Source organism: Lytechinus pictus, chromosome 18 (genome assembly GCF_037042905.1).
Source record: "Lytechinus pictus isolate F3 Inbred chromosome 18, Lp3.0, whole genome shotgun sequence".
Taxonomy (NCBI): domain Eukaryota; kingdom Metazoa; phylum Echinodermata; class Echinoidea; order Temnopleuroida; family Toxopneustidae; genus Lytechinus; species Lytechinus pictus.
In genome coordinates this window covers 19,539,469-19,560,390 of record NC_087262.1, presented here as the reverse complement: position 1 = coordinate 19,560,390, position 20,922 = coordinate 19,539,469, and the positions used below count along the sequence as shown (strand labels likewise).

General features: G+C 36.7%; 1 protein-coding gene across 1 annotated transcript; it reads right to left on the bottom strand.

Moving 5' to 3' along the window:
• Positions 1 to 442: 442 nt before the first annotated feature.
• Positions 443 to 19,952, bottom strand: LOC129281994 (histone acetyltransferase KAT8-like). The gene is made up of 10 exons (XM_064113584.1): positions 19,701 to 19,952; positions 12,263 to 12,340; positions 10,963 to 11,126; positions 10,058 to 10,111; positions 7,913 to 8,077; positions 6,919 to 7,008; positions 5,659 to 5,799; positions 4,485 to 4,578; positions 3,799 to 3,949; positions 443 to 3,225 (listed from the first exon to the last, which is right to left on the bottom strand). Exons 1-10 carry the CDS (start codon positions 19,840 to 19,842, stop codon positions 2,994 to 2,996), a joined length of 1,311 nt encoding a protein of 436 aa, XP_063969654.1. The 5' UTR covers positions 19,843 to 19,952; the 3' UTR covers positions 443 to 2,993.
• Between the last annotated feature and the right edge of the window lie 970 nt (positions 19,953 to 20,922).

Sequence of the window (20,922 nt, the reverse complement as noted above, 5' to 3'; positions counted from 1 at the left end):
CCAGGTATATACTAGCTCAAAAAAGAACCCTTTCAAAGCTTCCAGTGTAATGCTTTTCATTTGAGAATTGTGCCCACCTTGGCCCAAGTTTTTATAAAAATTTATAAATTTTCACCCAAAAATGCCCCATGTTCATCAGATACCAGTATCAGGGGTCGGTTTCATTAAGACTTGGCCATAACACGATTTCTATAACAATCATATTGAAATATTTCAGAAGCTTTGTAACTTGTTTTATGAAACAGGCCATAGGACTGGTATTCAATTCAAACCTTTGATTGGGTATGTGAGCTGGTTTAAAAAAGCAAAATATTCTAACTTTGGCTTCTTTTCAGTAAAATTCCTTTTAAAATAGTTCATGTAAGGTAATAAGTATTAAATTGAAAACGAATCCTTTACTATGAGACGTGTAATAATATTACAATACATGTGAAGAACTAGATCGTTTTTGTAAGAAATTTATTCACAACTTCTGAAGGATTCACATATTCACAGAGCGCTATATACATAATACTAAAATAACATGTCAAATATTTATATTTACATGACATCATGTATCTACAGTGAAATTGGCAACGCGACATTTACTCTTACGACAATTCCTCCTCTGCTAATTTATCAGAAGATATTCAGTGAGGGTGGTGACAGGTTTTGAATGAGAATAATGTGATGATTAAGATTAGTCATATTTGAAGCTCTGGTTATGTTTGGCTTATTACGTGCGTTTCCAGTAGGATCAATTGTCGCAGGAGCTAGTGTCTTGGAACCATGAAATTACATATATACTACCGATTCCTCACAAATGTCCAAACAACAAAATAAAAGAATGCAATGTGAAGCAATTTTCAGACCACATTATGCAAAACATGTTCTTTACAACACATGAATTTAGGACGAGTTGCCATTTGCTATTATTTTTTTGACAGCCATGAAGGGCATCACTAATAAAAACATTACATTTAGATGGAAAAAACATGAAATAAGCAATGCCAGTATGAATACAAATCAATTCAACAATAAAACCAAACAAAGGTGTATCATCTAATTATATTCAGAGGAAAGTATTAAATTGTCAACCGTCTGCAATAGATGTTACTGCCAAATCTTTTAACAAACTGCAATGCTCCCCCCCCCCCTAAAAAAAATAGAAAGTATCGGTACTAGTAAAAATAACCTGTCATATTTACCATCACTAAAACCATGGACCTATGCTAAAACAATCTTGTTATTCAAAGCTACATGTATAATTACAAGTTATGAATCTGACCATTTCTGATTTATTTTTGCCATCAATGATAACTACCATGGCAACAACGGCTCATAAAACAGTAAAATGATTCCAAGGAAATTATAATGAATTAAAAACTCCAATCAATGTGATGTAGAGAAGCCCAGACTGGAAATTTTACTCCTCAACCAAGATAAAAAAAAAAAAAAAAAGTCCACATCAAATTTCAACCATTTTATTAAAGGGGTTAAATCAAAAGTAATGAATATGAAGTTTTTATTGAAACATTGAATGTCCATAACAGCATTATTGAATTTCATGACTTTCAAATTATTTTTTGAAATAAAAATACAGGTCACAAGCATGCCAATTCCAAGGCTTGATATTTATCATGAAGTTTAAATTTCTCATAATTTGGAGATCACAGAAAATATACCCCACACCTTCTGAGCCTTGTAGATGATAAATGATAATATACATCAGAAATTGGATTGTATATATAACATAGGTACATGCATGTATAGCACACAAGATAAAACGGTTTAATCAACTCGATTGAGGAAAAAAATCTCATTACAGATTCTTATTTTCAATTCAAGAAAATCAAACATATATCATTTGAACTACATGCACCTCACTATACTTCAGAAATATCTATTGCATCAATAAACCTTCCTTCTCCTTACCTGGAGTACTTTAAGAGCCAAGGAGACAGTTTCATGAGGCAATCTGTCAGTGACTTTCACCGCCATATTTCCTATCAACCAATCAGGGAAAAGGATTTCAGTAACAACTACCAGTTGTAACAATCACTGATAAATAACTTTGTGAAACACTAAATATCGCTTCAGAATAAGTTTTCAAAGAAGCATTACTTATTTATGTAAAAGAACCTTCACATATTGTTTTAAAATTGAACAGAATTCCAAATACCTTGGACAATTAAGAATAATCCAGCTCTAACGAACAAGGTATTAGAAGAATGTTATATAAGCCTTTCCGAATCATTTTGCACTTTAAAAATCTTCAAAATACCTTGGAAAATCAAGAATACCATCTGAAAAATGCCATCAAGAGCATGTTTCACTATTATCTGTTTAAAGAATGATTTCACTTCTTCCAATCTCCCTTATCTATCTCATCATAAACTTTCCTCTTAATAGCCACCTTGAGCTTTCGTGGGGAGTAGTTTGTGATTAGCTGATACCATACTCTGTGAAAAACCACTGACTGAAAACACCTGTAATAAAATCTGCATATCTTGGACTCAGCCAAATATGCTATCCCATCACATAAATTTCTTGGCCTGAAAAATCCCTTCAGGAAGTTTCCTCAAAACAGGGGGTCAGATGTACATATTTGATAGAACTGCCCATTAAAGCTTCTTCAAAAGTACCTTTGACAATACAACCATCTTTTGAATACAGATTCCCTTCAAAGAATAACTTCCTGCTATTCCATTACCAGTTACTCTATCATCTTTCATCGTTCAATTTTCATCTTTCATCAGCTCACTGAAAAACTGTACCGGCCACACAGTAACGTTAGCACTGACAGAGCACTATCAGTTTAGGCCCAGTCACATCTTTCAGACTGTGATATTGAACTGTCATAACGTGCTGGTCTTACATTAAGGAACTGCTGTGACATAACCGGTTGTAACTGGGCCTCTGTTAGCGCATTGTTAGTGCCAACGTTAGTGCCAACGTTAGTGCCAAAGTGGCGGTCAGTACTGATCTCCTACGATATCCACAAAGTCCGTCTATCATTTCTTCATCTTCTGCCCTCTAGAGTGTAGCTGAGGTTTCTTTGGGGCCTGCCACCTCAGGCAGCTACTGTCCACAGTCAGTCTGGGTCTCTTGTACTGAGCGCTCTTCAGGTGTTCCTCAACCAGCTTTGGGGTGACACAGATCACGTGCTGCCCCTTCCAATACTTGATCATGTTCAGGGCTTGTAGGGTGCTGATGATGTCGGGTTGGGTGATACTTGTCATTTGACTGAAAAGAGAACACAGTCAAGAAGAAATATTTGTTGAAAACATGACCAGAGATAGTTTTTCTTGTCAATGGTAAATTTTCTTAATTGCTTCAAAAGCACTTCTAAGAGGTTATGGGTGATACTCGTCATTTCACTGAAGAGAGAACAAAATGAAGAAATATACTTGTTGAAGACATGACCAGATGTAATTTTCATGTCAATGTTACATTTTCTAAATGCTGTAAACGACTTCTGAGAAGTTTTTGGTGTGGACACTTGTGGGACCACTGAATTCTGTTAGACTTGGGCAAATATCTGACTAGTGGAATTGACTTATGGAGACTTAATATGAGAAGACAGCTTTACTATTACAACATTGCCTCAGTGAAGTCTAGGCTGTCCTCACATCCCAAGTATTTCTTGGGTTTCAGACAGGGATAACTAAAGCATCATTGGCAAATGCAATAGAATTAGAATTACGTTCTTTAAATAATCATGGATTACGCAGGTCTTAAAAAAGTTTATGGAACAGCCCACAGGTAAAGTTCTCAGTCAAGAGAACAATTCAGATATAAAAAAAACACCCCACTCACCTTAAGTCTCTGATTGACAATGTTCCCTTGAAGTCCCTTAGAATCTCCAGTAGGACCCAAGACCAGTAGCTTCGATAGCTTAGCTTCCCAAGATCAGATAGAGGTTTCTCCGGTGAGCCAACACAGTTCTCTAGCTTTGACAACTCATAACCTACAACATGGCGAGAGAGAGAATATGATATTATTTATTCCTATCCAGTCTGGTATGAATTCTTATCATTCACCCGCTGACAAACAATTTACAATATTGCAGTATACAACTGAATGATTGTTATTATTGTAAAGACCACAGAAACTTTGCTTTGAAAAAAGAATCGCTCTTGTCAACTGGCTTGTATGTCCTTAAAATTCCTCCTGATGAACTTATAAACCATTTTGCCTCCGACGAAGATTCTGCTAGGATCGAAAGCTTAGGCCCCTTTTTGACTTTCGAACTTATAAACTGATAAATATAACCTGATAAAATAGGCAAATATAAATATATTCATAAGTTAATGGTATGAAAAATGGGTTTTATCATGGCTATCAATAAAATTTTCTTATTTATTTTGTCAGGTATAATGCTCTATATAAGAACATTTGTATTATTATATTGAAAAATATATAAACAGAGATGGTAAAGAATCTCTGACTAGGAAAAAAAATACTTGAATTTATTCAATGATATGAATCCTGGTACAACTTACTGAATGCAATAAGGAGTTTGCCATATCCTTTCCTCTGGAACGGCGGTAGGATTAGAATACAAGCTACATTGTTACCATCTGGGGATTCTTTCTCCTAAAATGAGGGAAAAAAAGGAACACCATTTATCCCACAAATTTAGAAATAAAGTATAATCATCTGAAAAGGGGGTAAGTTAGTGACCCTTTGCCCAGCTTAAGACATTACAACAAGTGAGAACGATTATTTTCTCCAAAGTAGGTACGGTACTGTTCCAATCTTTGATGTGTCAATCCGTTAATAGGTCAGTGGCCAAAGGATGGCCAAGTCCCCATGTAAGCAAATAATAGTATGTATTCAAAAAGGGATTGCAACACAATTTTCACTTTGCCTCAGAAAAGTATGAGCTGTCCACATATCCAAGTAGTACTTGAGTTTCAGACAGGGATAACTAAAGCATCACTGGCAAGTTTGCTATGAGAGACCAATGAATAATCATTAGTAAAATGGCATCAGCATTAAAGAGGGATGTCAGAGCAAGTCAATTACATACTGACGTCCTTGGTGAGCCTATTTTTATTGACAATGACTACAGTGACAGTGGGCAATATTCTAAACATTGGTTTAAAACCCTTTTTGGAGGCAATAATGTTGCTATCAACAAGATTTTTGGGGGCCATTTCATAAATGTAAAGCCTTTACAAATGACTGAAGCATATTCTCTGGAACTAAAAAGATTCTCAATTATTTAAATTCCTATCACCCAACATTTGTATTGTTCCCACAAATTTCATTCCAAAATTTATTTGTTGAAAATTGATTGGCTAATAGGAAATTCAGCCCTACTTTTAAATTTAAATCATCATTAAAAAAAAAACCAACAGAAAATTTGGGTAACTGGTATCTCATTCAGTACAGAGACATGTACCTGGTACCAGTCATTTGGAAACTGGTGTATAACTTGAAGTTCAGCTTCATGAAATGTCCTTGCGGTATCACACTTTGATGGTTAAGAAAACAATTGTGTATATCATTCCCCCACATTTTTTCCCCTAGACAAAAGATTACTTGTGTAGCAAAAAGATGCTGATAATTCTAATAAATCTCATGGATTGGCACTTTTGTGGCTTCTAAATTTAACACTTGGATTAAAACCAAAGACCTTCACCCAGAATAAAGCCAATAATCTATAGTTACCTTTGAGAAGAAGCCGACGAGATGAGCGCCATTTCTATCGACCTCTGTTAGGATATAGAAGAGGAACGGCTCGACATCAAAGTAAAGCGTCTTGTGATCGAGGAAGAGCTTGGCAAGTAAACACATGTTTTGACAGTACAGCTGTAAGAAAATAAAGTTCTGGTGTAAGACGGAGTGCAAAATGAAGATTAAATAGGGTAAATATTAATAAATGACAAGTGATCATAGTAATGATATCCAACCTCAGACAAATAATTTCTGCTATACTTACTCAAAGCCTGGTTTATTTGTATAATGTGAAGAGGGTATTCATCATTGATATGTAATTAGAATTAGATAGCTGCCTCAGAAAAGTATGCACTGTCCTCATATCCAAGTATTACTTGGGTTTCAGACAGGGATAACTAAAGCATCATTGGCAATTCCTTGTAATGATTGATTAATAACACACAGCTTAAACTGGGACAATGCCAACAATGTCAATTTTGTAAAAGAAGCTGCAGTATTATGTTTATGTTGAAAATGTGAGATTTGGGTGAAACACGCTATCCTTCCTCTTTCTACAAAGATGAGCAGTTAATACAACATGAAAACTATGGCATTAGACAGAATTGCATAAAAGGGGACAACCTCTACAGGAGTAACAACAGAGCTAAAACCTAAGGTCAACATTCAAACAATTTAACTTTTATACTTTTATCAGTCAAGATATTCACTCTTCTCTAATACAAAACCTATTTTCTTTTTATTCATCCAAGTAATCCAATTTTAGTTTGAGTTGCAAAGTACTTCAATATTGAGCTTAATTGTAATTGATTTTTAATTACTTTAGAAATCACCATTAATAAATTACTAATTCCATCATTATGTTCATTTCTATTAGTCCAGAATTCTTTTTGTCAAGGTATTCACTATACTTCTTTTCCCTTAAAAGATAATCATTCTTTTGTATCAATCTCTGGAAGACAATAAGCCACATTTAGTCTCAATTGCAACTACTTCAATATTGAACTTAAGTGTAATGCACATTGTGTATTCCTTTAGAAATCACCATTAGTATGTTTCATCTTTATGTTCATTTTTATCATTTTCAATTATCTGTAATTCTTTCAGTAAAGGTATTCACTATCCTTCTCTTCTCTCAAACTGTTTTCATTTTTTTTATCAGTCATATTGAGCTTCATTGTAATACACATTGGGTATTCCTTTTGATAGAAATAACCACATTTTTCATGTTCATGTAAATCTATTTTATTTCACCTTATGGTCTTTTCCGTTGACTTCATAAACAGAGACTGAGCCTCTTCTATAGATCTCTCTTCCTGGGGGCTGCTTCAATTGACAATCACCCTATATCAAATGAAAACAAGAAAAGACAATCAACAGAACATTACAATACAGGTGGGTCTGCCTTGTCTCCAGACACAGACCTTTGGTTTCCGCAATTCGCTTAGTGCATAATGCAGAGTCTGAAGTACTAAGACTAGATTTACTATCAACTTTGGCTGATACAGCTAGAAAGTCTGGCGTCAAAAGTCTTTACTCTAGTCTCTATACATGGTATTCTTTATTAGTGTCAAATATGAGTCTGTGGCAGACCTGCCAACCTCTGGGAATGAAAAAATGTATTCTATGATTTAAAAAAAATGTATTTTCCCCCCAAAAAAGTGTATTTCATAATAAAATGCTTTGCGCACTCGCTCATTGCGGCGCTCAAGCTGTAGGATTCAAACTGAAGACTCTCTACCCAAATTAATCAGAAACACTACACTGTACAACACGATGCCTTCATCTACAAGTTTCACTTTGATAGTTCGATTCCACATTTTCAATACAATTCATTATTATTACCATCATACCAGCACCGGCAATATCAACCTCAATCATCATCATCATCATCATTATACCATCATACCATGACATCAGCATTTAAAGAAATTTCTGTATTATCATTGTCACTTACATCATCATCATCGCCGTCAGGGAATATAAATTACAGAGGGGCTTGAGGCTATTTTGCCTCCAAAAAGCTAAAATGAGCCCTGGAAATCGAAAAAAAAAATAATAATAACAAGAGCCCAGAAAATCCCCAAACACTGCAATGTTAAAGCTTACACAATGTAGCAGATGTAGGCGGTAAGTTGTGAAAAGTAGCCCCCAAGATAAAAAAAATATTTTTTGCCTGAAATCATCGCCATCACTACCACCACCACCATCATTTGACAACTGCAACACCAATCATGTCTCTGCTTACCAGGTGTTTTCTGAATGTTTTCTCAAATCTCATGTATTTGAGGCAGTATTCACATATCCACAGCTTGGGTTGTTTCCCATAGTCATCAGGGAATGGTGAGAAATACCAAGCGTCTATCTCGTACTTGCCGATCTGCACCCTGTTGACATACTTCACTTTGGTTATCTGGATATGATAAAGATTCAGGAAAAGTAGAGAAAACTCTTTTATATCATTTACAAAAAACCCCACTGTAATGACAATATATACATTTAATTCTTACATAATTAGGGACAGTGATTTTCCGTTTCAAAAAATTGCCTTTTCCGTTTCAGAAAATCTCAAATTCCGTTTCAGCATAACAGAAAACGGAAATTCCGTTTCCCCCATAGACTTTGTACACACGGAAAAGTGACAATTCCGTTTACACATTGAATACCGTACATTCGCACTGGTCAAAATTTGTATCTGCTACTGTACCAACAACACAATAGAATCTGTTCTAATCGGATCTATGCGGGTGCATAAAATATTTTTCCAACCCCATTTAGCATGCATACATCCTCACCTTTCACATTATTAGCATTATTTCACGGTGAAATGATATTTCATCGATAATTTTGGGGTTTTTTGGACATCGTTATCATCAGTCAACGGCTTTTGTCAATCCGCCATCTTGGATTTTAAGACCAGGATATCGTGCTGTTACATCTTCAAACGTAGAGGGCAGCAACACACGACCGTACAGTGAACGATATGTGTGTGCATGTGAAGCCCAACCCGGCGCCGGCAGGGTACGGGTACGGTGCGGGGTACAATCGTGCTGATGTCGAGTACAGTCACGATGTGTGAATTGTCATGAAAGTAGCGAAGTGAGATCGTGTTTTCTGGGGTTTTGTGGCCATTTAATATTCTCATTTTGTTGTGATTTTGGAGTAATTTCTGTTGCTATTCTGTGTATTTTGAGGGAAAATACGTTTTCCGTGATTTTCCGTTTGAAATGACACTTTCCGTTTCAAAACACCCTTTCCGTGAATTCCGTCCGTTTTCCGCGATCGCGGAAAATCACTGTCCCTACATAATACAAATGATCACACCATAAAGTGATTGCATATTGTAATAGTACATGGATCTATCTGAAAAACATATATGCCACATTTGCAGTTCCATGTGTATGAAAATAATATGCACCCTACATGCAATATCATGGTAATCTAGCAGCATTTCGTCTCTGGTCCTATCTGCAACAAATGAAGCACTTAATACTAGTAAATTTAATGACCCCACAGGTACTCCATCAAAAGGATTAAATCAGATTTAAAAAGCCATAAAATTTGCAGGGTTTTTGCCTATAGCTGGCGTATGTGAATGGGGTAGATTTGATGGTTTGATCTGGCTGTAAAGCTGCCTCAGAAAAGTATAAACTGTCCTCATATCCAAGTAGTACTTGGGGATTCAGACAGGGATAACTAAAGCATCATTGGCAAAACGCTTCCAAGGAAAGATCATAACATTGCTGAAGTCACACAAACAAGACTCAGGTGGGTGTTTCATAAAGCTGTTCAGAAGTTACGAGCGACTTTACGAAAGACTGGCGATCCTTTCTTCGGAACTAAATCAACACCAATAAAAAATCTGGTATATCATTTTCCACAAGAAAGGATCACCAGTCGTTCGTAAAGTCGCTGGTAACTTACAATGAAACACCCACTAGGGCTGCTGACTTTTCATACACCTTCCAAGGAGAAATCCCCCCCCCCCTCAAGGTGAAATACATTCCAATATGGCTGTTAATCAGAAAGGATAGTTTTTTAAGTCATTACATTTGTTGGTAGACTTCTAGAGACTGAGACGGGATGATTTGCCCCTCTGGCTTACTCGAACATTTTTTTTCCAGAAAACACCACCTCCATACTGTCTCTTGTTTTTGAACATCCCATATTAGAATGAAGACTTACATAACATACCAAATTCCCCCTTTTAATCTCATTTTTTTTTTACATTTTATTAAATTAATCACATAAGGTCATTCATTAATCTATTTATCTTTCATTTATTCACCGATACTTAGTTTTCATATTTTCCTTTAATGGTGTTTCAGTGATCTATGTGTAGGAATTGATAGTGAAATAAAGAACTTATGAAATTAAAATACTTTGCACTTACAGCTTCGTGCTCTCTTTCCAATGCAGCCGTTGTTGGATCCATTTCTGCATAGCTCTGCCAATCATAAGGAGGACAACAAAATAGTCATGACTTAGAAATAAATTACGTCAATAATCAAAGTAAATTCTTGGCAAAAATGACAAAATAAATTGCATTTACATATTCGGAACTGGTAATGATCAAACTCAAATGAAATTTTTGAAATAAGATCTACATAAGGATTGGTCTTTAGGTGGTTGATATTCTCAGTCTTTGGACAGCTTTGGTTGGTCATCGGTGGACTGCCTGCTTCACCTTGACCCTTAGATGTCTTCATTTTTTTTTTTGAGGGGGGTAACTAGATTCATTGCTTAGCGTGGTCGACAGGAGATTGGATAACAGTATATTTGCAGAATAGTCTACACTGTCCAGCAATGAGGCTACCAGGAAATAGAAAAATCAATGCAAAAAACAGGAGACTTGTCGAATGCACCAAGGTTGACAGCCTTGCGGATTTCTTCCTTAAATCATAGCCAGGCAAAGGACAAAGGGCTATCAAAAGACAAGTTCCCTCAGTACATGTTCATGCATGGACGAAGCCAATTGAAGCTTAAAGAAACATCTGACCAATATTCATTTTCCAACTAAATCAGTCTCTTATCGTACCATTCTGATGTAACTGTTATAACGAGAAGCATGCAAACACAAAAGATACTTGTACAATCAATCATAACTCTATGACAACCCATCTGACATAAAATATCCAACGCAAGAGATGCAATCAGCACAGATAAATCTTGAAAGTCTAGAGCAAACTATTTACAAAATGTTAGAATTAATTATAAGAAACGATTGCATACACCCCACAGCTATGACAATAACCAATGTTTGCCGATGACATGAATTGCAAGGCGACTCTCACTCACCTTCTGAACATGGTTGATCTCGTCGTGTTTTCTCTTCTGGTTTCTGGTGATCTTTCTGTCTGAATCATCCAGGGAGTCTCCGGTCTCTGATTTCTGCCTCTCCTGGGGAAGCTGTTGAACATTCACCTTCTCTTTACCCACCCATTCATCCATACGTCGGTTGACTGTAAAGGATACAGGTCGATATAAATAAGTTTTGAGTGGTGTGTGGCAAGAGGATATATGATTAAACTTGGTGCTTATCGCTTTATCAGAAGTCTCTATCAAAACACTCTTCAATAATGTAGCGCAATAACCATGGCTTTAGCGGAGCAGCCGTTTCATGCTTCTGTGTTTTGAGAAATAATTTCATGCCAGGCCCAATATCCTCACCTGAGTTGAGTGCAATACAATATGGATAAATTTCTTGTTTAAGGGAAATAGCACAATGACTAGGGTTCAAACGTTTGACTCTCTGATTGAAAAGCAAGAGTCAGTACCACTAGACAACAATGTTTCCAGCATAAGTGTATACTGAATTCTTCACAGTCGATAGTTAATGCACCCTCCACGAAGAACAAATTGAAGATTCCACTGTAAATTGTATTGAAAATGCCTGTCATTTGACATTGAACAGCTGAGAGGTCTTCTTTTGAAAATTGGTGAACGGGAAAGGCAATTTCATCTTAAGTTTCGGAGCTGACAAAAAATTGCAAATATGCTGATTGTCCACAGTCCAGGATGAAACTGCCGTTTTGATTTACCAATTTTCGACAATGACTCGTTTGTAGTGAAGGGCATTTCACAATAGATTTTCCATGCTCTAGAAATCATTCTGCCTCGCGGTGCGATAACTCCATACTTACATAATTTATCAACCAATTTTAAAATCAATACAATATTCCCATCTCTGGTGTTACCTTTCCTTATCATTAATTTCTGATTTTGCCTCAGTTTAGAGTAATCTGTCCTCACATCTAAGTATTCTTAGACTTTCAGACAGGGATAACTAAAGCATCATTGGCAGGTACCTTCATGTGGTCTTTGACTTTCAGTGACAAATCCAGCCAGGTCAGACATAATTCAATTTCACTGGCTCTATTGTTTGTGCACAATGGTAGGACTCATTCAAAGTATTTTCATCCAGCTAGTACTTTGGTACCCCAGGGTAACGCAAAGTGCAACATTTAAATGTACAGCTCTATCACAACAGATTTGTCCCTTCAAAAGATGGCATTTGGGGCGATTTGCAAAATGGAGTCTGGAAAAATGTAAAATGGTATCAGAATATGTGTGTAAATTTATACAAGTGGGTACTTACATCCTTTGTAATGTACATAGTACTCCTTTTTCCCTCCATCTTGTTCATTCTTCCTTGTCTGCACAATTTCAGCATTATCTGTTCAAACAAAAAAATTGAAAGAAAAATGACAGAAATTCTTTTGAAGCAGCAAAAAGCATGTGACTGTTGCAGTGCAAGACAACAACAAAATGCAACATTGCAAGACTTCATGAGATGGTATTGTATTCTGTACTGTATCAGACAGGAAGTGTCCAACCGCAACATTCTACCTATGGACTACAACTCCACAAGGGTACTCTGGGCTGAAAAAAAGAGTAAAATTCACCGAGCAAAATGCTGAAAATTTTATCAAAAACTGGTAAAAAAATAATGAAGTTATTGAATTTTAAAGATCAGCAGTATTTTGTGAAAACAGTTTCATGCATGCCATCATGAATATTCATTACGTGGGCTGATAATGTCATGAATCCAAATTCCCTTTTCTTACATGTATGTTATTACATGAAATCATAATCATTTCATATTTTCATACATGTGTGTATGATCTTGTTACAGTAAACAATTTAATATTTATGTTCAATTTTCAAAAAAAAGAGCTCCCATCAATATTCAATGATATGTTTAAAACAAATTCCTTTTATCATTCTTATGAGACCAGAAACAAATCAAAATTTCTTATTCCTTTTGCACGTACCTCATTAAATCAACATACAATACGATTTCAGGGTGTTCATGATTGGAATTTGTTACCTTATGTTGTGAAAAATTCTTCAACTTTAACGAGATTCAAATGCTTATGTAAACAATTATTGTTTAAACGTTTGATGTGCACTGAGTAGAGGGCATTCTTTCTCCCTCTCGATCTCTATCTTCCCTCTTTCTTTCTTCCCTATCTCTCCTTTACTTTTTCTCTCCCGCTATCGCTTCCTTTCTTTCTTACTCTTTGACTTTGTTAACTTCTCAATGTTCTGCATATGGGTGTGTGTTGGTATGCTGGTGTGATTGTGTGTGTGTATGAGGCTTGTATTCTTTTTATATTTACACTTTAACAACGTGAGATCTGTTTTGTTTTGTGAATTATTGTACAGGGCCCCATCCTCGCAAGCTATGCTTTTCTTGGGGTCCTTCCGATTTTTATTTATGAATTTTGTATGTATTTATTTTGATTGAGTTTTTAATGGAAAATAAATGAATTGAATTGAAATTGTCTCCCTTGTAATGAAATATATAGGGTACTTAGTATAAATGTATGATACGTATGTGCCATGGTTGAAACCCCCATTTTCAGCCTAAATTTCTGTTCCAGAGCATCACCACTAGAGAAAACCATTGTTATTCCTATTTTTCCCCCATTCCAGAGACCCTCAAATTTGTGATTTTTCATTTTAGTGCACGCCCATTATGAACTCCTCAGCCAGTTGAAGCGGCGAGCTCCATTAGTGCAAAGCCATAGCGCTGGGCCCCCCCGCTGAAGCGCCCAGTGCCCGAGTTGCGCTAGCATGGCTAGCCGGATATGAATCTGGCAATACGCGAGCACGTTTTTTTATGTTGCCGCTACCACGCTACGACTACGTTGATCAGAGTTCCAATTCCAGAGACCCCCTTTTTTGATGTGGTCAGTTCCAATTCTAGAGCATTGCCATTGTATTTTTAGCAATCATAAGAGCCATTCCGGATACCCCCATTTTCAATTTCAGACCAAGATTTGGTTCCAGAGCCCCCAACCCCGACTTTGAAGTTTGGCGAGGCACAAGATCTAGCCATGATCCTATTGCAGGACACCTTTATTTCAGTGCTTTAACTAGCACATCAATGATGTGGAGCTCATCCGGCATCTCGCAATGAAATTTAACACAATTTTAATTTCAGCCCAGTTGACACTGTAATAAACTATATTGGTGACATAAATTGAGATATAGAATTGACATTGATGAAGAAATTACATAGAAGCATTCTTTGTGATCTATGAATAAATTTCATATAAATTAAGCATAAATAATTTTCTAGTCAAAATTTCTAAAATCTGTGTAGAACCTTGGTGAACCTCATGTAGCTCTCAGATGGAACAAAAAAATAATCAAAATCAATCAATAAATATATAAGTATTTTTGTGAGTTTTGAAAATATATGAATAAATTAGCATATTTAATAAGTTTGGTGAACCTCATGAAGCTCTACCAGATGGAAGAAAAAAAATCAAAATCGGTCAACAAATAAAGTAGAAGCATTTTATGTGCATTTTTAAAAATATGCATAAATTAGCATAAAAATTGTTCTAGTCAAAATTCTGTGTAGATGTTTGGTGAGCCTCATGAAGCTTTACCAGATGGAAGCAAAAACTTCAAAATCACTCGACAAATAAAGAAGCATTTTTTGTGAATTTTGAAAAATGCGCATAAATTAGCATATTTAATGAGTTTCAAAATTCTGTGTAGAAGTTTTGAATCCCCCACCTAGTGCTATCATATAAAGCAAACAGAATTTAAATCGGACTTGAAATGGCGAAGAAGCATTTTGAAATTGTGGACGGACGCCACGCAACGGCATAAGCTAAAAATGACAATTTAGAGGAAATACAATCAAGAAAATTTCACACTTGCTATTCCATATATTATAAAAATTATGAATATTATTTTATATTTACCAACTGTTTTCTTGGCATAGCACTTGCCGCATACCCCTCCATGAAAAACTATTATTTTCGTGCGTGACAAATTACATGTACATCATGATTCCAGATGCGCGCCGGACGTGTAAAGATATTCTTGACAAATTGATTATGATTTAAAATAGGAAGAATTTGTGTGATTTTTTCTCATATATCATATCATGGGTAAATTTTAAGTTTTTGTTTGCTTTTTATATCGAATCTGAGCAGATGTTGGTAATAAATTTGTGTTTGCTAACTAATTTTATTTTTTCCTTTTGAACTCCATGCTCCATGACACTTTCCAATATTATGCTCGTTAGTATTGTGATGCTCATCAAGTTGATGCGCTGTCAATCGTCAACGGCTCCAATCACGGTAAACCTCGCACACGGGTACCTTGAGAACTAGCTGTCGACGATCACCCACAATACACCACACCTCAACATTCGATCAAGGAGCGGAGAAGATTGAAATTCTGCAAATCAGGCCCATATTTCCGTTAGAAAATATCTCAATTGTTAATGCAAAACTATTTTCTGTCATTTTTAGAGATAATCAAAGGTAAAAGGTGGATTTTTGCGCCTTGCTTCTGCAATCTTGTTCTATGTATTCAGTACAGGCGCTGGTCAGAAAATTGGGATTGTCCCAGTTTACAGGGACTGTCTCAGTTTTCAAAGATTTCTCCACACAAGAAATCAAGTTCATTCCCTGCGCTAGTCAAATGTAAACATATCAGGTTTCATAACTAAGATTATTAAAAGACGGCAAGTTGTGAAAAATAGACAGTGAACTGGGGGGAATTGAGGTCACTAAATCTATTTCTAGCACTCTCAATCCCTATAATTGCTGTCTTTGTCCCGCAGGGGTAAGTGAAAAAAAACTGTCACCATATTACATAAACAAGAACAATCTCAATTTATCAAGACATGATTTGTCCTGCTTTATGAGGATATCCTTGTTTTCTGGGGCAATCCCAATTTTTGAACTAGCGCCTCTACCGGTATTGCTCTGTGTAATTGAACTGCGGAAGTCTAATGGTACGAAATTGTTTTCGTACGCAGTAACAATATGCGCGTCCGGAATCTAGTGTCCGGTAACAATAGTAATACGTGACTAGGGTCTATACACCCCCCCCCCCTCCCAGAAGAAATTTAGTAAATATGAATAGAATAGGACTTGAATTGAGTATATACGTTAGTTGTACTAATTTTCTGCAAAAAGCCAAAAATCTCGTCAAAATTGATATAATTCTCGAAAAAGTTAGGCCTAGACTCTAGATACACCATCCACGCAAGCAAACTCAACAATAGACCTTATCGCAAATAGATTCACGCAAAGGATCATGGGATCGAAAAGGGAGCAATAGCGCCACTATTGTCCGGATGCGACCATGCGAATGCAAGCAGCCGACAATAAAGTGTACGATTTCCATAGTGAATCAAAATATGATCGACGCCCGCAGCCAACATTTGCTAACTTCCAGTAAACGCCCCGTCACATTTGTTCCAGAGTCTAATATCACTTTTCTTCTTAATTATGGGTGGCAGATATAAATTTGCTATCTATAGTTGCAAGAATTACCACAGGTTTTATGCAAACAAGTGCAATTTTGTTTCATTTTCGCGCACTGTCTGTGCATTTTCTGAGCTGTGCAGCTGTGACTGTGCAAAGTGTGCTTGTATGGACTGCGGGCACTCTCAGCCCAGGGACAGAGTACGACGGCGAGGCAGTGGAGGAAATTAAACTGGTCCCGGAATTCCCAAGAAATTAATAAAATGATGATCAATGAAACAAACTCTGCAGTAGATTTGATTGCTTTATTCTACTTAAAATATTTTAGTAATATATCAATCGATTGTCAAGAATACATGTTTCATAAATAATTATCTCAATCATGATTTTATTCAGATATTAACCGAGCAGTGTTTTCTTTTTCTCTCCAGACACATAATTATTGCATGTAATTCAGGATCATGGCCGGACATTCTGAAGTTTTATTAGTGGCCTGGTCCCAAGATTTTATAATACTGCAAAGACAAAATAATGAATTAAATATAAAAAAATGTGAGAATAGATGAAAGTATGAGAGAAAAATAAGTTAGAAAAAATGAAATGAGGAAGGTACGTGATCTGTGAGAGATGTAATTAGTAACAGAATGAGATGAAATTAAAGGAGAATGAAACCCTTGAAACCAGCTGAATCCATATCAAAGAGAAAAATCAAAGAAACATATTGTTGAAAGTTTGAGGAAGATTGAATGAATAATAAGAAAGTTATGAGCATTCGAATATTGAGATCACTAGTGCCATGTAGATCCTCCCAACGGCAATGCGACCAAGATCTGTGATATCACACACGTACAACTCCCTCATTACTTTAGTACTTATTTCACTTATATTCTCACTTTTATAGAGTCTATCACAAGGTGAGGTGTTCTCTTTATGAGATGACAAGTACAGAGGTTTCACAACATTATATCATTGATGAATCGTTTGTCATATGATTAGAATGAGCAAAAAGATATGTTTTGGGGTATATTTTCAGTGTCCAAATGGGAGAGTTGTACGTGTGTGACATCACAGATCTTGGTCGCATTGCCAATGGGAGGATCTCCATAGCATTAGTGATCTCGACATTCAAATGCTCATAACTCTTTTATTGCTAGTCCTATTTTACTCAAAGTTTTGTTGATCTTATTCTTTGATTTTTCTGCTTTCACAAAAGCTAACTTGCTTCAAGAGTTTCATTCTCCTTTAATTGAAGATGCAAATTTTTACATATTTGTTTTATTAAAACAATGGAATATATAAATATGAATTAAATATCCATCAGCGGCTTAATTTTCAGACAAAATAAAATTACAGAGAGGTGAGAAATTCATGGATCACTCAGCATGCTTTTGTGTCTCAATATGCACTGCCACTTTTATAGTCTCAGTCACTCTCCGACTCTGAAGTCTGGCTCAGCCTCATCCTCAGGGAACCGTTTCATATAACTTGTTACAATAACAAATTTACCATTGCCCTGCCATTAAATGTTAACAAAAAATCTGATGCTATAGCGATGTGTGTACATAGTGTAAGCTACCTTCGTACGCCGTCGTGTCTACCCCGGCACGCGAGACGAATCGAGAGTGCAGTCAGCGCACAGCTAGTAGTACGTGATACGATGTCGATGGATCGATATCATGATGAAGCCCATATCTCGTGAAACGTACAAGTGTAAGCAGAGATGCCGAGTCATGAAAATCTCACGCATAACATTTTTTTGAACTTGGCATCTCTGTTAATCTGATTGGCTGTAAATTTGTACTTATAGAAATTATGCATACCGTATGGGCACTAGTATTCAACCCGGCATAATTCAAAGATTTGGACAAATTCCCCCAAATATTTAGAAATTGGGAATTTATCTTATTTGTCATACCTTTGAATTTGACTTTGTTATTTCCAGTGTAATCTGTTGTCGGTATTTTCTTTATCAATCTGTCGACTGTATGCGCGGAGGATCGAATTATGCGGCGGTGACCTTTTGCACTGAAATGCACTAACTATATATTCAACCTAGTGATGATAGATGGCTAATTTCAAAATGGTTTAGATTATTAGATCTAGATTTATGTAAGTCTCTGGCTTTGATTAATTCCGTTTGGTCTCATCTCAATTGGTCTAGTCCATAGTCGGATGGGACAAGGGCAGATTGAAAGACAGGGCCATCTTTTATCGCTAGGTTGAATACTAGTGCTAGCCAGGCGGCTTCTAGAGAGTAAAAATCATTTACTAACGTCAGGTTACTCTCATACGAAGCCAGGACTTCTACATCATAGACCCACACAAAGGAAGCCAAACCTGGCTGAAACTTTCACCCCCGAGATTTCTATTTTCCTTCTAAAAGATCTAGCTCTAAATCATGTACATGGGATAAAAATTAAAACTTAATTTCCGACATTTCTACGCTCTCGTTGTTATTTTTAAAACAAGAATTCATCAAAAAATGAAAAAAATATTGTGAAAAGACGGAAGAGACTTGCCCGATGTTTACGCCGCCATCTTGTTTCTTATTGTACTTCCCCAACGTTACGGACGCGAGCGTCGCGTAACGTTGGTGAAGTGCAATAAGATAACATCGGGCAAGTCTCTTCCGTCTATTCATGATATTTTTCTCATTTTTTTTTGATGAATTCTTCTTCAAAAATAACAACGAGAGCGTAGAAATGTCGGAAATGAAGTTTTATCCCATGTAGGCCCTACATGATTTAGAGCTAGATGATAGATCTTTTAGAAGGAAAGTAGAAATCTTGGGGGTGAAAGTTTCAGGTTTTGGCTTCCTTTGTGTGGGTCTATGTATGAGGTAGAAGTCTTGGCTTCGTATGAGAGTAACCTTACGTTAGTAAATGATTTTTACTCTCGAGAAGCCGCCTGGCTAACTAGTGCCAAAAACCATCGCCGTATAATTCGATCACCCGCGCACACAGTCGACGGGTTGAAGAAAAAAATAACTGAAATTTGAAAAGAACATGAAGAATAACCAGCATTTGCTCTTGAAAATAAGACGGGTCTGAAATTCAGGTTAATTCTATATTTCTATACATTTGAGGAAACTCTCCAAACGGGTTGAATACTAGTGCCCTTACGGTATGTTATCATGATAACAAGTCTTTATGAAACGGGACCCTGTCCCTGGTCTCACTCGGTTGACCACAAAACAACGCCAGAGAGTTCGGGCGAGGCGGGACACGAATTCATTCTCCGCACCGCAATGCTAGGGCTAGGACGGGCTTTGTTTACTCAACGATTCATACTTACGCCACGTGTTGTCGTGTCGCTTTATCAAGAAAGTATCGCCGATTTTCAAGGAATTTTCGTCATTTTCGTTTTCAGAATCGTTGGTGCTTCCATTCTGTGTCGATGTCGTTTTAGAATCAGAGTCTTTCAATGATGAATTCATGTTGTTTCCTTTGATTAAGATGAGGAACTCTTCGCTTTTATGTCACAGGTTGGTGGTCCGACTGGTTCCCGCATCACATATCGTCGATAGACACGTACGCGCGCACGCACCAATATAAAATGCGCGCGCGAAATTACATCACCGGTACGTGCATGCCACACACGATCCGAACACATTGACTACCGAATAAAAATATATTTTTAAAGGTTTGATGAAAAAAGATAGTTTTCATTTAAATTCATTTTTAACATGTACCGGTACTTCCCTTGTGCTCTTCTGTATTTTGCCAAGCCCTCTCCCAAGTCTCTCATTCGTAATAGGTCCATGCTCATACATACCCCCACTATATCTCGGGAGATAAACCTCCTATAACACTCACCCTCTGGGGGGCGTTTCATGAAAGGACTTAATTGTCGGACGTTTTATCTGACAAGTCCCATTTTATCCGACAGTTACCATAGTAACAGTGCTTCTTAGCCAATCAACATCAGAGAAAGATGTCAGATCTGACAACTTGTTGGACAAAAATGTTGATGAAGGTTAGCGATAAATCATTAAATGAATGGCCCATTAAAGTTGCATCGCATTTATGCTCAGTAGACTAAGAACCAATCATAATTGCTCTTTTAAATTAGTGATCGCTTCCTAACCTTTGTATGACAGGGCCCTGGATATCTCCATCTCTCATACCCCACCCGGCCATCTCTCTCTCGAGCAAACTGCCATACATCTATTGCCAACTCGTCCACTAATCACATGGTCTACCTTCATTTAGTCTAATGCCATTCCGTCCACCAACATTTTGTCTAACCACCATCTGGTCCAATAATCACTTTGTCTAATCACCAGTTCGTCTATAACCATTTCGTCTAATAACAAGTTGGTCTCATACCCACTTTCTTTTCATTCATTTTGCCTTATTAACACTTATCCAATTAGACCAAATGGTTTATGGACGATCTGCATGGCTATTGGACCAACTGGTTATCAGATGAAATGGTGAGTGGACGAAGTGGCAATTAGACCATGTGGATAGTGGACAAATTGATGATAGACCCAATGATAGTAGACAAATTGGTA

Coding starts and splice junctions, on each gene's coding strand:
- LOC129281994 (XM_064113584.1), bottom strand. CDS start 19,842: ATGAATTCATCATTGAAAGACTCTGATTCTAAAACGACATCGACACAG. Junction 11,127..12,262: donor CTATGTACATTACAAAGGAT/GTAAGTACCCAC, acceptor TATCCTTTACAG/TCAACCGACGTATGGATGAA. Junction 8,078..10,057: donor TGGAAAGAGAGCACGAAGCT/GTAAGTGCAAAG, acceptor TATCATATCCAG/ATAACCAAAGTGAAGTATGT.